At 34.6% G+C, this 14080-nt stretch overlaps 1 protein-coding gene across 1 annotated transcript; it reads right to left on the bottom strand.

The window, feature by feature from the left end:
* Nucleotides 1-3615: 3615 nt before the first annotated feature.
* Nucleotides 3616-9282, bottom strand: LOC123554865 (uncharacterized). The gene is made up of 3 exons (XM_045345251.2): nucleotides 9178-9282; nucleotides 6337-6493; nucleotides 3616-4909 (listed from the first exon to the last, which is right to left on the bottom strand). The coding sequence occupies exons 1-3, from the start codon at nucleotides 9217-9219 to the stop codon at nucleotides 3771-3773; spliced, it is 1338 nt and encodes a 445-aa protein (XP_045201186.2). The 5' UTR covers nucleotides 9220-9282; the 3' UTR covers nucleotides 3616-3770.
* Nucleotides 9283-14080: the final 4798 nt, after the last annotated feature.

The raw sequence follows: 14080 nt of genomic DNA, 5'->3' as shown, positions 1-14080 counted from the left end.
CCACTTTTACACTAGCTTTCTATGCGACCAGTTCTTTGGTTATGTAATGTACTGAAAGTGTACACACTTTGATATCGTACACATTTTGGCAACACATCACATTCTTACGCAATATGTTATATGTACCACGCATGTTTGTCATCATTCATAATTTTTTAAGTTTGTTTTATTGCATTTTAAGTCTCACTGATAATTTTAAGTCAAATGGAGACTTCCTAGTTTTCAGTGGTGGCAGAAGTCCCGATGAGTCCTGCAAGGCAATATTTCGGAACGGACAGGTACCTGGTTAGAACCCCGACCTAACTGATCCAACTACCGCGCTGCACTTTATAATCCACTAACTAAACAAGATGTTATCCGCTTTGTTTTTATTTTTGCAAGCAGTATGTTATTTTAACAATGCAGTTGTTTTTGTTTTGATTTATGTATATAACCACGTGATCTTGATTCAGTATTTTGATATTCAGGAAATTTAAGTCACTGCTAACTCATTAGGTTCATAGTTATTTGCTAAGGTAGCAGATTGGCAGATAGGCCTGTCTTAGATCTGCTGTTTTTAATGTAACTGTCGTTGTGCAAACCGTCTGTATCCTTGTACAATGGACAAACCCGCATTGGGTGCACTGTCTTGTATGTCATATTTGAAAACAAATTACATTGAAATTGAGACAGCTGTAACTGTATGAACGGAATTAGTGTAAACTAACATTAAACAAGTGTCTAATTAGGTTGGTGCATTTGTTTTCATAGACAAACACGTATTCGAAAATAATACCATTTTGTCTGCTCTAACCAGATTTATTATGTAGGCACCTTAGGGACAATAGTAGCGTGTTTATTAGTACATAATCATAATTGTTAGTAGTATTTCATATCGTTATGATTGCTGTAATTTGATTTAAACTTGGATGTTTTATTATTGTTACTCTTTGTTAATTATTATACTGAATATACTATTATCCAGTTGTAATAGGTAAATAGAAATAAACATTTCTTAAAATTGTTTTAATGACTTTTGACTATCGATTTTGATCTATTGTATATATAGCTGGACCATACTCTGCAATCATAGTCAGCAAGCAGCCTGTCAACGCAGACTAAGGCTTACATATAATTTCCAACCTGACATGGTTGCTGTATTTGCATCGGAGTAAGTGACTGTTACAAGGGCATGCACATTTATCACCTACTCGAGCTACTGGTTGATAAAGGACATTTTGCCTTTATTTTGCACAATCCAGACATTAATTACACATCTTTTCTTATATTTTGCAGCATGGTACTAGAAAACATTTTGAAATTTTAAATTATTTTTTGAATACTATGAATTTTATGGCCAAAAATGTTGTACCCTTTGTGAAATTGTTGTGCACTAAATTAAATACGCCTTCATATTTATCAAAATGTACCCATAAATAAAGTCAAAATTGTAATTTTAAAGGATTTTCAATGAAACTTGTCCAATATAGTTTTAAAACTATTTTTGACAGTTACTTTGTAACTTATAAATATATTATAAAAATTTGAAAAAGTTCCTATTACCTTCTTTGGCGTTTGTTAGGATGATATGTAACATGAATGAGGAAACCTTTTCACAGATTTTATCATATTTAAAGAGGAATCAAGACAATTCCTTTTTACCTAAAAGTAAGTAAAACATAACAATGATGCATATAATAAAAAATTATTTTCATGTAACGTTAATCTTGATGAGACCCAAACTAATGTTATCGGTGCAAATTACCTTCATTGGAATAAAACATATTTTGGGTATATGCATATCGGTATGCTTATGAAATATCAGTATGGCAATATAACTAAATATTAGACTAAACAAGATGTATAACTATAAAACCCGCATTTCAGTCTAATCCGGCGAACAATATAGTTTTGTTACTTATTTAATTCAAAAGGCGGCTTTTTTCGCTTTTGATGGTGGTTGAAGAATGCAGGTGTTCAACGGGCATAGTTTAATGTAAGGAAAGGCAACAAGGTAGAACCAGCTACCTTCCTAAGTCAGCTGGATGACATTTTCATATGAAGCATTCAATTAAAGGTAACAAGTAACGAAGAAACGAAAGTCTGAATGTTTTATCCTGCCACCTTATCTCAGAATGTCATTTTAACCCTAGAAAGGATTCAAAGAAAAAAATCGGGAGTTTTGGGGCAACTGTTTTCTATGCTTTGAATTAAGGATCGCGGATATATACAATCCATTTGGTAAACCCTGATAATCAAACACTCCGCAAACAGATAAGTTATAAAGAAGTCACACCACAAATATGCAAAGATAACACGAAGAGCTCATATTAGATATCTGGATACATGATGCAAAATTCTGACAGCCATAGACAAACTCATCCAAAACGTAAAAATCTCTAAAAACAACAGAAACTCGGTGAACACAGAGCGCTTTAGCTGTTATGGCAGTAACCTCACGACGCACTTCGTAGTCTTTTTCTTGACTTAAAGAATAATCTAGATTTTTTCTTTTCAAATTTATGTTGAGGTCTCTTAGGGTCCCTATGAAATGAGTAATGCAGTTTAAAAAGCTATTTTCAATGGACAAGAGAGGTTACTGTGGAAAACCGGTCAAGGACAGTAAAAGGGAAGGGAAGCAATCCACTGGCCAGAGGGATCTTTCCCCCATTTTCGAATTCAAGGTACCTACAAACTATTCCCTGTCTTCTACAGATCAACCTGATCATCACAAGACTGTCTAGACTTAAAGGCTGATCAGTCAAATGCAGATGCATCATTTGCTCTCTTCCATTCAACAATAATATACTGGCGTCCTCATTCAGAGGAAAAATTTGTAGTCTCGAACACTGCGAATCTTTGTGAACACTGTAACAGGTGTGGCAGTACGCAGCTGAATGTGCCATCAATATCAAACATATTACGGCCATTCATCATACAGCGTAATCAAACTATACATCATTATATTTTAGTTTAGAAAACAACCCCGGCTCTGCGGAAAAACGAGTGCTGTGATGATCGAGTATGGAACAATTTCTTAACTGGTATGAAGGACACACGAGCTATAAAATATACCAACCAAAACACTCTATGAAAACGGAGGCAATTAAAGTTCACCACACACACATTTTTTTAAAACTGTTTGGCAGGATCAACTGTATAAAATTAAAAAAAATAATCTTTTGAACTGTACGTAACTTCACCGTTTCCGTGGCAGTCGAAAACCTTATAGATGGTAGTCCTTCATACCTTTTTCAGTTTTGTTGATGAAACAATAATAGTGGTACAAAAATAGTATCAATTGAATAAAATAAATTGCATATTCGTGAATCAATTGAGAACGTTACAAAATGACAACATTTTGTTAAACGTATTGTTCTAAGTTTTAATGTACCAGACGGTTTTTACCTCGTCTTAAAATCCATATGTACCATTTGCAAAGTATAAAAGAAGATTAAAGGAAGTTAAACAGAAAATGGATGAGCTGTCTATTCATTAAAACACATCAACTACGGCACTAGAATGGCGTTAACAACAATATTGTTACTTTTTATACAATAAAATGTAATGTAAGGATCTTTAAGTTGAACAATTCCTGAACGATTCAGTAATTGAAATATCACAGAAAAACACATGTAATTTTAAACAACCTCTTTATCAGCATTTAAGCAAAATCATATACTAAGTATACATTATATAATGAGAAGTAAAACACTTCCATTACTGAAAGAACTTCACAAAAAAATCACACGCTATACAGTCACATGACTATTATAGCAAATTTGAATATGTCATGAAAAGTCAAGTGACTGATACTCAAAAACTGATCCCGACGGCGACGATGTCAGAGAAAGCTGTGAATCATCATGCAGTAATTCCTGCGAGTCGGTTACGTCACATGTTTTAGCACCTATATCAACGGAATCATTCTGACTTGATAAATCAAGACTTGCGTCGTACTTTCTATTAAACGTTTCACTTTGACAGTCCGTTGACAACGATAAGTCAACATTTATAGTGTCAGCATCTACAAGGTTACAAATGGTATCGGTATCTTCAGTCTGGCTGGAAAATGTTAAACTTTCCCCCTTCAAACTCCTTAGAGCGCTTAAACTTTCATTATTCAATTCTAGGCTTAAATTGTCGTATTGTGTGTCAAAGTTTAAAGTATTTACAGATTCGAATTCTAACTCTTGACTTTTCAGAGAAAGCTGACTGCCAAGATCTAAACTTTGACTGCTAAAGCACGACACAGGTACATTTATACCTTCAGTATTTATGCCATATTCAGAATCAAATCCCAAGTCCGCATCAACAGATTGTGGTTGAACAGTATTATCTTTGACAGCATGTGGAATTGTACGGTCGGACTTCTTATTCTTATCATTTACTAGATAATTATATGTTACAGCACAATCTTTACTCAGTTTCAAATCATTTTCGGGTAGTGTAACATCAAGTCTAGTTCTTTTCTCTGGATTGTCTAAACTAACATCTGATTCTCCTGAGAAATGCATCCTTTTAACAGATCTTCTTTTATTCAAATTCCCTGCATTTATTTTTGCTGCTATTATGTTTTCATCATTATTTTCACGAGTGGATATGTTATTTCCTTTATTACTCCTACTTACTATATTTACGTGATCTACAAAATAATGGTTGCCTTTAGTCTCTTTATCTCTTTCAGCAAACAAATTAATATCTGACGTTATAGTTGCTTCATCTTCTAGTGACCCATCTTTATTACGACAATCACCATGTAGTGTTTCGCTTCTGAGTTTGTTTTCATCGTTCTTTTCTGACATTCCACTGCACTTAGTAACTACATTTGTGTCAGACAAATTTATGTTGCTATTTCCTTGGCTGTTCTGTTCTAATTTTCCTGCCTGGCTGTCATGATCAAAGTTGACTTCTACTTCCATTTGAGGGTCTGAAAATCAAAATAATTATTTCTTTGCAGAGAAATCTTTTATGCATGTATGAAAAGTCATACAAGTCATTATGCAATATAGTTACATCCACATCGATCTTGGTTCCTAACCGAAACAGCAAATTGCTACGTTGTTTGTTAAGTATATTTAAAGTTTTTGATAATCAAGAAAATGACGAGACAGTTATCAATACTGAGAAGTTTGTTAACACTAATCAATACAGTATATCCTTAAAATATGACAAATGTAAGAGATATGGCCCTTACTTTATCAACATGGTAAATATAATTTTCGAAAATTTTAGACTTATCGCATTAATAAAAAGAATCAGATCCTTGATATAATTACTTCTGACACAGTCCATTAAATGTTACTGTGTTAGAGTTCCGCTTAATATGGTGCTATGGGATCATGGTGTCCATTAAAAGTTAATTATGACAATATAGTGCTTGGAGGGCATGATGGTTGTTGCACAGTCCATTGCCTCTTTTGAACAGACATAATCAAACAGAGTGGTTGCGTTCTGTATTTCCATTTTAGGGCTCACTGCTTTTTTCAAAAGTTTTATGTAACGGAGGACAGTTTATGTGAATTAAAAATCCTCAAAGAAGAATCAATGATGAAAAGCGAAGAGAAGAGACACAATGCCAATGCACAAATCTACAAATCTATATCGTATACTAACAAAATCATAAAAGGGTCAAAACCCTCGACTCTAAAGTACTTAAGTAATTTTTTAGCTCATAGTTAATCGACTGTATAAGTTTGAAGGAAATCCCTTAAGTAGTATTTGGTGAATACTAGAAGTACAAAACTATAAGCCCCAACTCGCGCAAAACAATAAAAGAAGTATAGCTCTAATAAAAGTAGCCTTATTTAAATTATGTTTCTTGGATATTCATATCTCCATATAATGGCTGATCTAGCTGGAAAAAAGCCTCATAACAGTTACAGTATAAGAAAGACAAGAAGTGATGTAATAAGAGCTGCACTGAAAACGTCATTAAAGGAACATTTAAGATTTTAGGTTCCAAGTACGACTGGAAACAAAGGGTCAAGACTTTGATCAGACCCATTATTAATTCTGGCTGTCATGAGCTTTGGATTTACATAATAATGCACCTAAAAGCGTTCGGTACACAATACAACGCTGTATGAATAATGTACAGGGTACACTAGTACACTCACTACGTACTTAGTATTTTGCTTTTGATTTTTCGTTGTTTTTGCAAAACAAGATAAAGTAAATGCATTGGTGAACCCGAGCGTTCCTAGACCAGTGGTAGATCAATTGATAGACAAGAATAATAAGTCTTTTGCAGGAGTTTTTATGTTCACAATGAAAAACATAATGAAAGAAACCGATATAAATACGTAAAAGAAAGTACACTGTGATTGTGGTGGCTTCCTCATACTACACTCATACCTTCATGTGTTGAAAAGAAGTCATTCAATGAAGATTGTTTAGTGGCAGTAAAAAGCTGTTTTGGGGGTGGTGAGTTTGTGATCCGTATACACGTCGATTTCACTGGCTTTAGATTAGATGACCTCATTTTCTTTATCCGGTGTTGCGGTTTTGGTACCTGTATCAAAATAATAAAAAAAAACAAACACACTACAGAATTATTCTTTTTCTTCTTTCAGTATCATTCAACATCTTACTAAGGGCCTCTGTAGAAATCTTAGATTACCTACCATTTACAATACTGGGTAAACGTGTTCATATATTGTAAACATTGCAGTACTGAGTTTTGTTTTTATAAAAGAACTGCAAGCGAGTTTTCCCAGAAGAGATTAAAACATTCCCATGACCTGACCCTTATCACAGGTGCTAGTAACTAAATAGTTTTTCTTATGTTCTATAGTCCTATATATTTATATACGTACACATATCTAGGACTACAGAACAGAGCTAAAAATTTCCAGCTCAGAGATGTTTATATGCTGTTACGGATCTCTGACCATCAGAAAATAAAAACAGCGTCAGTTAAGTTATGGTAGCCAGAACTATATAGAACATAAAATTCAAAGGATCCCTATATATGTATATACGTATAAATATACACAGATAGGACTAAATTTGAAAAGGGATTTAATTACTAGCATCTGTGACCCTTATGCTACCTCATTCTTGTTATTTCAGCATTTTAACATTATCAGGTCCCAGAAAAGCCAGATATTAACTATATAGCTAAATCTAGCTATATATTGCTAGAAGCAGCTATAAAACCAATAACAATTGTTCAAAATATGTCAGTATCAAATAGTTATTATCCCATTCAAATGGTTTATGAGACAAAAGACAATCACAAAGAATGGAGATCTATGTATTTTCAGTTTCAATACATGTTGCGAATTTCTGCGATAAGTCATTTATAATTTTGAAAATTTGTCTTATACTATAACAATTTTTTTTTGTAATTTAAATTTCATTTCCAGAAAAACTCCTTTTACATGTTCACATAATATAGCATGAATCTTTCAGTAAATCAATAGCATGATATGTTGAATTACTAACAGATGACTGCACATAATACATAGTGACAAAGTCAGTGAATAACAACAACAAGTCGTGAATATTCTATTGCCAGCAAAGATATCATCTAATATTATAGATTTTCCTACTTTGTCTTATACTATAATAATTATCACAAGTGAAAAATTCAATAATAATTTATCACAAAATGCCAGATGATATTTCAAGTCAGTAGTCGACTCCCTGAATAACCATATAGTTTAGTTTGGTCGCCAATAGCGGATCTTCCCTATAGCGGATCACTTTTGATAATTGTTCCTGCATCTTTTTTTTTTTAAAAGTTTACCTATGGTAATGAAACTTTGTGGTCATGAATATTAATGTTTTACAATTATGAATAAAAAATCTTTATGTAGTTTTATTGCGTCATCACAATCAAGGTTAATGAACCACTTGACCAAGCATTTGCTCAACACAGAAATCAACCCTCATTTTGAAAGTGAAATTTTGCAGACGACTCTCCCATTTCTTTTCAACGAAATAAGGTGACCTGAAACCTACATCAACTAAGAGGTAAACCATTCTAGACCAGTATTACCAAGTCAAGTTAACTGATGCACAAGACTTGCCGGCTCTTGGTAAGAAAGGTGGTGGTGTTGTGCTGCCATGTAACTACATCAAAAAAGTAGATATATTGATCTTTAATTTGCCAAACTCAGTCAGTTAGCTCTGTTTAAAATTATCAAGGCAGGTGGTGTAATGGAACTGGAAAAAATGGATTAGATTACAGTATTGGTTAGACTAAAACTGGTTTCTTAAAGGTTATTTCCATTGTCTTGTTAATTAAAGAATGAAAAACGGCTGATTTCTATGGAAGCCCTGGAGGGACAATTGATTTCCGTACTTCCCACTTCTGACTTCTAACTTTTGCACTTCTCACTTCAAACTTCTTGACTTCCTACTTCCAACTTCCACACTTCTGACTTCTAACTTCCGCACTTCTGACTTCCAACTTCCCGACTTTCGACTCAGACTGATTTCCAACTTCCACATGTACTTCTTACTTCCGACTTCTTACTTCCTTCTTCTAACTTTCGCACTTTTGACTTCTAACTTCCGCACTTCTAACTTCTTACTTCCGACTTCCACACTTCTTACTTCCAAAGAGGGAAAGTTGGAAGTCAGAAGTATGGAAGTTGGAAGTCTGGAAGTTAGAAGTCAGAAGTGTGGAAGTGAGAAGTCAGAAGTGCGGAAGTTAGAAGAGGGAAGTAAGAAGTCAAGAAGTTGGAAGTAAGAAGTGTGGAAGTTGGAAATCAGAAGTCCAAAGTCAGGAAGTTAGAAGTCAGAAGAGCGGAAGTTAGAAGTCAAGAAGTTTGAAGTGAGAAGTGCAAAAGTTAGAAGTCAGAAGTGGGAAGTACGGAAATCAATTGTCCCTCCAGGGCTTCCATAGATTTCTGTTTTAAGATGATCTCCACTCTACACTACTCACTAGCACGTGATCCGGTATTGGTGAATATGATTCGCTATTGGAGAAAACACCGATGACTCACATATCAACACTTCTACACTGTAAAGAAATCTTTTAAAATCTTTTCTATTTGTTTTATTTAGGGGATAATAATGCATATTTGAAGACCAGATGATAAACAGTTTTTGTGAGATGAAATGAATTATCGCTAAAAAAAACTCGTAAGTGATCCGTTATTGGCGACCAAACTGTATTGCATTCTAATTTTCAAGCTTTATTTTGTAACATTTAACTTTCAGACAAAAAATTACAATTATTCTCACCTTCTTTTTGTTCCTTGTTGATAACCAGCCGCTGTCGTCCATAATTAGTAACTATTTCCCTGTGCCGTTGTCTAATTGTTTTGATCGTGAGCAAATGGCGTATTGTAAACAAAGGGAGGTTACTCTGTAACTGGTTAATATTACTTGTACTTCCTCCGTTGTTTGCAAGGTTTTAATACTTGATTTTGTCGATGTAGAGTCAACGGTGGTTAGCAAATACTAATGAATTGACTACAAGCTTTAGTTAGGGGCACAAATCAAAATCAGGATTTTGGTCTTGGGGTTGGAACGAAATTTTAGGCTGTTGGAGAGGGCATCCCCCATCCCTTGGACATTTTTTGCCAAGTAAACATAAAATGGTGCTGTCTGACATATATTTGATATAAACTGAGCAAACTATCTGTATTTCAGACATATTGTCATCTTCAAAACATGTAAATTTGAAAAAAAAAAGCAATTTGAACCGAATGAAAGAAATACTGCGTGAGCTCGCCTCTTTTTGTGTGTGTGTGAATGTAGGCCTACCCTCTTTGTTTGCTTAGCAATTGTAGCCTACTTAGAAGTGGTCAAAAACAAAATGATTCAGTACGTTCCAAACATAATTTATTTACAAAAAAAGTTTTTAAATAAATAATGTAGTTAAAGATATCTGTTGAGATTGTCATTGTAGTATTTAATTGTGGTAAATCTTCAATCAATTAATATATTTAACTTTACATCAAACCTATTTCAAAACAATGTGCACCAACTTCATAATGGTACTACTAATAATCATAATGTAGTTGATATATATGCATTGTATTGATACCTTATAAACAATACTTTGAAAATGATATTGTATCGGTTACGATATAAATTTTGGTGACGTATTTTGTATAATTTTAGGCTGAGTCACGGTAATATATGTCACATTTTTTAGGAACATCATAAAATGTCTCAGAGGCGAGGTAGCTCAGTAAGTAGAGCATTGGAATGATGTTCCGAGGCACGTGGCTCACTGCATATTTTTCTCACCCTGCAACATTTGACATTTGAGCGTAGGCGTTTGGACGTCGTCGACAAGAAATATATATAGTTTAAATACCGAAACCGTTTGAATCGTATTAAACTTAAGCATCGCAACTTTTAGACAGAGCTTTATATTTTCCTAAATATCGTCTGGCAAGTCTTGACTCTGATGCATTGAAGCGCGGGTCTCCTTAAGCAAATAAAATCCGCTAGTCCAAAGGTGCGCGAATGAAAACAAACAAGAGCATGGCATGTGTAATCTTCTCCGACCTCCTTGGTGCGTGCACGTAGCGGAGAGGGCACATATGGCGCTAACTGGGTCAGCGCCCTAACTAGGTCAACGCTTGATCTAGTTAGCGTCACATGACTAAAACCAAGGAGTGTGGCCTTAAAAGGGGGATCATCTAGTCTGCTTGCCATCGTGTTGGACCTCTCTTCTACAACCGGGGTGCCGGGTCTGGTTGATCCCGGCCAACTCGATGCCGGATTACCATCTCTGAGGGATCCTGATACCTCAGCTGGTTCATCGACGAGGCTGATGTCGGCTCGGAACCCCCGACTCGATGCCGGATTACCATCTCTGGGGATTTTTATATTGTTTTACTCCAGCTGGTTCATCGACAAGGTGGGACATCGGAACCAGGCTTCCGGATGCGGCACTTCGGACAAGACAGTTGGTGGAGGCGACGTACAACGTGGTGGCGAGATCCTTCAGACTGGAGATCAGACCGTTTAAAATGTAGACGTAATAACAACGTTGTCAACAACACTTAAGAAGAATCACACAACAGATGTCACAGAAACACGACGACATATACAATAGATGACACATAACTATGAAGACATATAACTACGATGTAATATAATTGATGTTCTATAACGGGAGTGAAGAAAAGACGATGTGACGAAGGAGGAGGGAATAATTGCAGCAACAGTCGCCCATATGGTATTAACCGGTGGCGACTATAAATAAACTCAACACACACACACGCATGTGTAATCCTTTCTCCATTTATTTTCTACATTTGTGAGAAGATAAATTAAATACATGTATAAATAAATCGCTGCTTGTGATTAGAGCAACTGTTAACACAAACAGAGGTCAGTATATTCATCCTTTAATCACATGGTGTAACAGAAATCAGTTGAACGGACTCTTAGATACACAAGTAACCAACGGAAAACTTTCACATTGAACGCAGGGTGTGGAAGAACTAATGAATGTGCTTTGAAACAATATGTTACTATAACGAGCATTTTTGCTCTTTCAGTTTTGTGTGTGTGTGTGTGTGTGTGTGTGTGTGTGTGTGTGTGTGTGTAATCACACAAAATTATGAAGATATTTTTTTCAGGAGAGAATAGCTGATAAAACAGCCAGCCCAGTTAACCTTTGGGTCAGACCTGTCTGTAGCACTAAGAAATGCTGTTAACTCAACAGTATTATTATGATAAAGGCTTACAATACAAGTACGTTTAATAAATTAAAGCCTTATGTAAGTGGAAGTTTTGCCTTTCTTTCAAAGCGTTTTTCTTTATTGTTTTATCTTTTGCAACATCTTTATTTGATACACAGTCAGTCACATAACTCTTTTTCACAATGTGTGTGCAGATAAACTACACTCGCCACTTTCAAGCAAACAAAAATGGACAACAAGGATCCTCAAAACATATTTTGGAGGATGGAAAGGTCCAGTCTTAATTAACCGCCATTTTAAGTGATATCGGAACAAGTAGGTTATTGTTCCTCGTATTGCACTAAAGAACAGTCAAACTTTGTTATCTTGAACCCTAAAGGACCAGCAAAATGAGTTCGAGTTATCGGTAGTTCAAGTTATCGAACACTATCAATTACATAGGGTTGTTTCTGCTTAGACCCGACAATGAGTTCGAACGAAGTGTAGAGTTTGCATTATCAGAGTTCGAGCCAAGAAAGTTCAACCCTATGCACTGCACAATAAATACAGAACAGTAACCTTTACTTATATTATAGGACATTTAAATATAAAACTTTGTATTTTCATTTCAGGTCTCTCTCTTCTCAGCTAATCTTGATGGAGACTAATACAAAACTAAAACTTGTAAATTCTATTGATTTATTTTATTTTCTATCATACCAGAAATTTACAAAAAACTTTACAAGCATAACAATAACAACCAATGCACAGGGTATTACATGCATACACAGTATCTATAGTTTATTTAACCCAGACCTCTTCTACTTTTTATAAAATACATGTACACTTTAAAACACAAAATATCACAGACAACTTTAGTGTGTAACATTGCTCACATTAAAGGCTAATAATGCCCTTATCTTAAACATGCTGCACAAATATCATAATTATGCTGATAAAGCTTTTACTGCAATCAACTTCCTTGTATCTTGTATCTTTGGTTACTGTTACAATATACACATAATTCTTAATTAAATTAAATTTACTTTATTTTAGTTTTATGGCGCACCAACACAGTATTTATCAAATTTACTACTTTCTTATTGCATAAACATGAAATGAGACAAACGTGTAAGAAGAAAGTAACTTTTGGTATATTTTGAGATTCTGACAGTTTTGCAGATTTTGAAAATTGCTTCATCACATGTTTGATAAGCCCAAGGTAATGGCGTAACATCACGTAGCATCCGGGCGGTCTGGTCAGAAACCATGCTGTTCGCTAACGGTTTCTCTAATTGCAATAGGCTTGAAAGTGAACAGCATGGATCCTGACCAGACTGAGTGGATGCGCAGGCTGGTCTGGATCCATGCTGGTCGCAAACGCACTATGATGGTTTTCTCACGACGCGGCTCATTTTATTTCGAAATACTACAGATCATATGTTACTCTATAATCATGAGACGTTTCATTAAAATCAACATAGTAGAAAAAATTCTATTCGCAAAAATATCGTCAAAACTGATTTTACCATAGACTACAAAATTAATGTACCATTATGAAAACTACTGTGGGGTACAAATTTTTCAAAGCAATCTAGCAAAATATCAATTATACGACCCTACCTTTTTTTGCCTAATTTTCAAAATATGGGTTTAATCAAATTCTTCATTGCAGAAAATTTTTTCATTCAAATGTGCAGAACTACTTTTAACAACATAAATAATAACATTGTCTAGACTTGGCATTGACATTAAATTTTATACACTTTGTACTCTTTACTTAATCTGAATTAAAATACAGTAAAAAACAGATTGCTACTGTAAAAGCAGAAATTTTCATGAGGGTTTAATTTTCGCTATATTCACGAGGCCCTGTATCTGGCGAAAATTAATCCTTGTGTAAAAATTTCACCATTAGTATATTCAATTTCAAGTAAGATACAATGTTTACAATTTCGCAAATATTAAACCTTGCTAACATACACAGAAATTTCAAATTCACAAAATTTTGACCCAGCGAAAATATGTGCTTTTACAGTATAAGGTGCAGTGTAGTCAGCAAAATCCAGAGTATCAAGTGACAAAGAATAGAAAATATAAGAAATACTCAAGTGACACACATTTCACTGCTGGTGGTATCAAATAAAAAAAAACTGAAGCCAGAATGTTTCTAAAGGTATACATGTCTCTTGCCTTATGCCACTCTGTGACTAGAACTCATCAAAACATACAACAGAAAAGAACAAAGTAAAATTGAAATAAACAAAATGACTTAAGTTCCTGTGTCTATGTACATGTATATCTTTTACTCAGCAGTCAATATATACATCATGCATATTTTGAACAAGATGAGTATCTATACAATATTGGAGCCCCTCTTTCCTGTCAGTAAAGTTACATGTTACATGCTGACAGTGCAAGGCTATGTCAAATACTTTTCTGAGACATGTTAAACACAGACTGACAGACTGATGTAAGTACCCCTCAACAATTTTTTTCTT

Source organism: Mercenaria mercenaria, chromosome 7 (assembly GCF_021730395.1).
Source record: "Mercenaria mercenaria strain notata chromosome 7, MADL_Memer_1, whole genome shotgun sequence".
NCBI lineage: Eukaryota > Metazoa > Mollusca > Bivalvia > Venerida > Veneridae > Mercenaria > Mercenaria mercenaria.
This window is presented reverse-complemented; position numbering and strand designations above follow the sequence as displayed.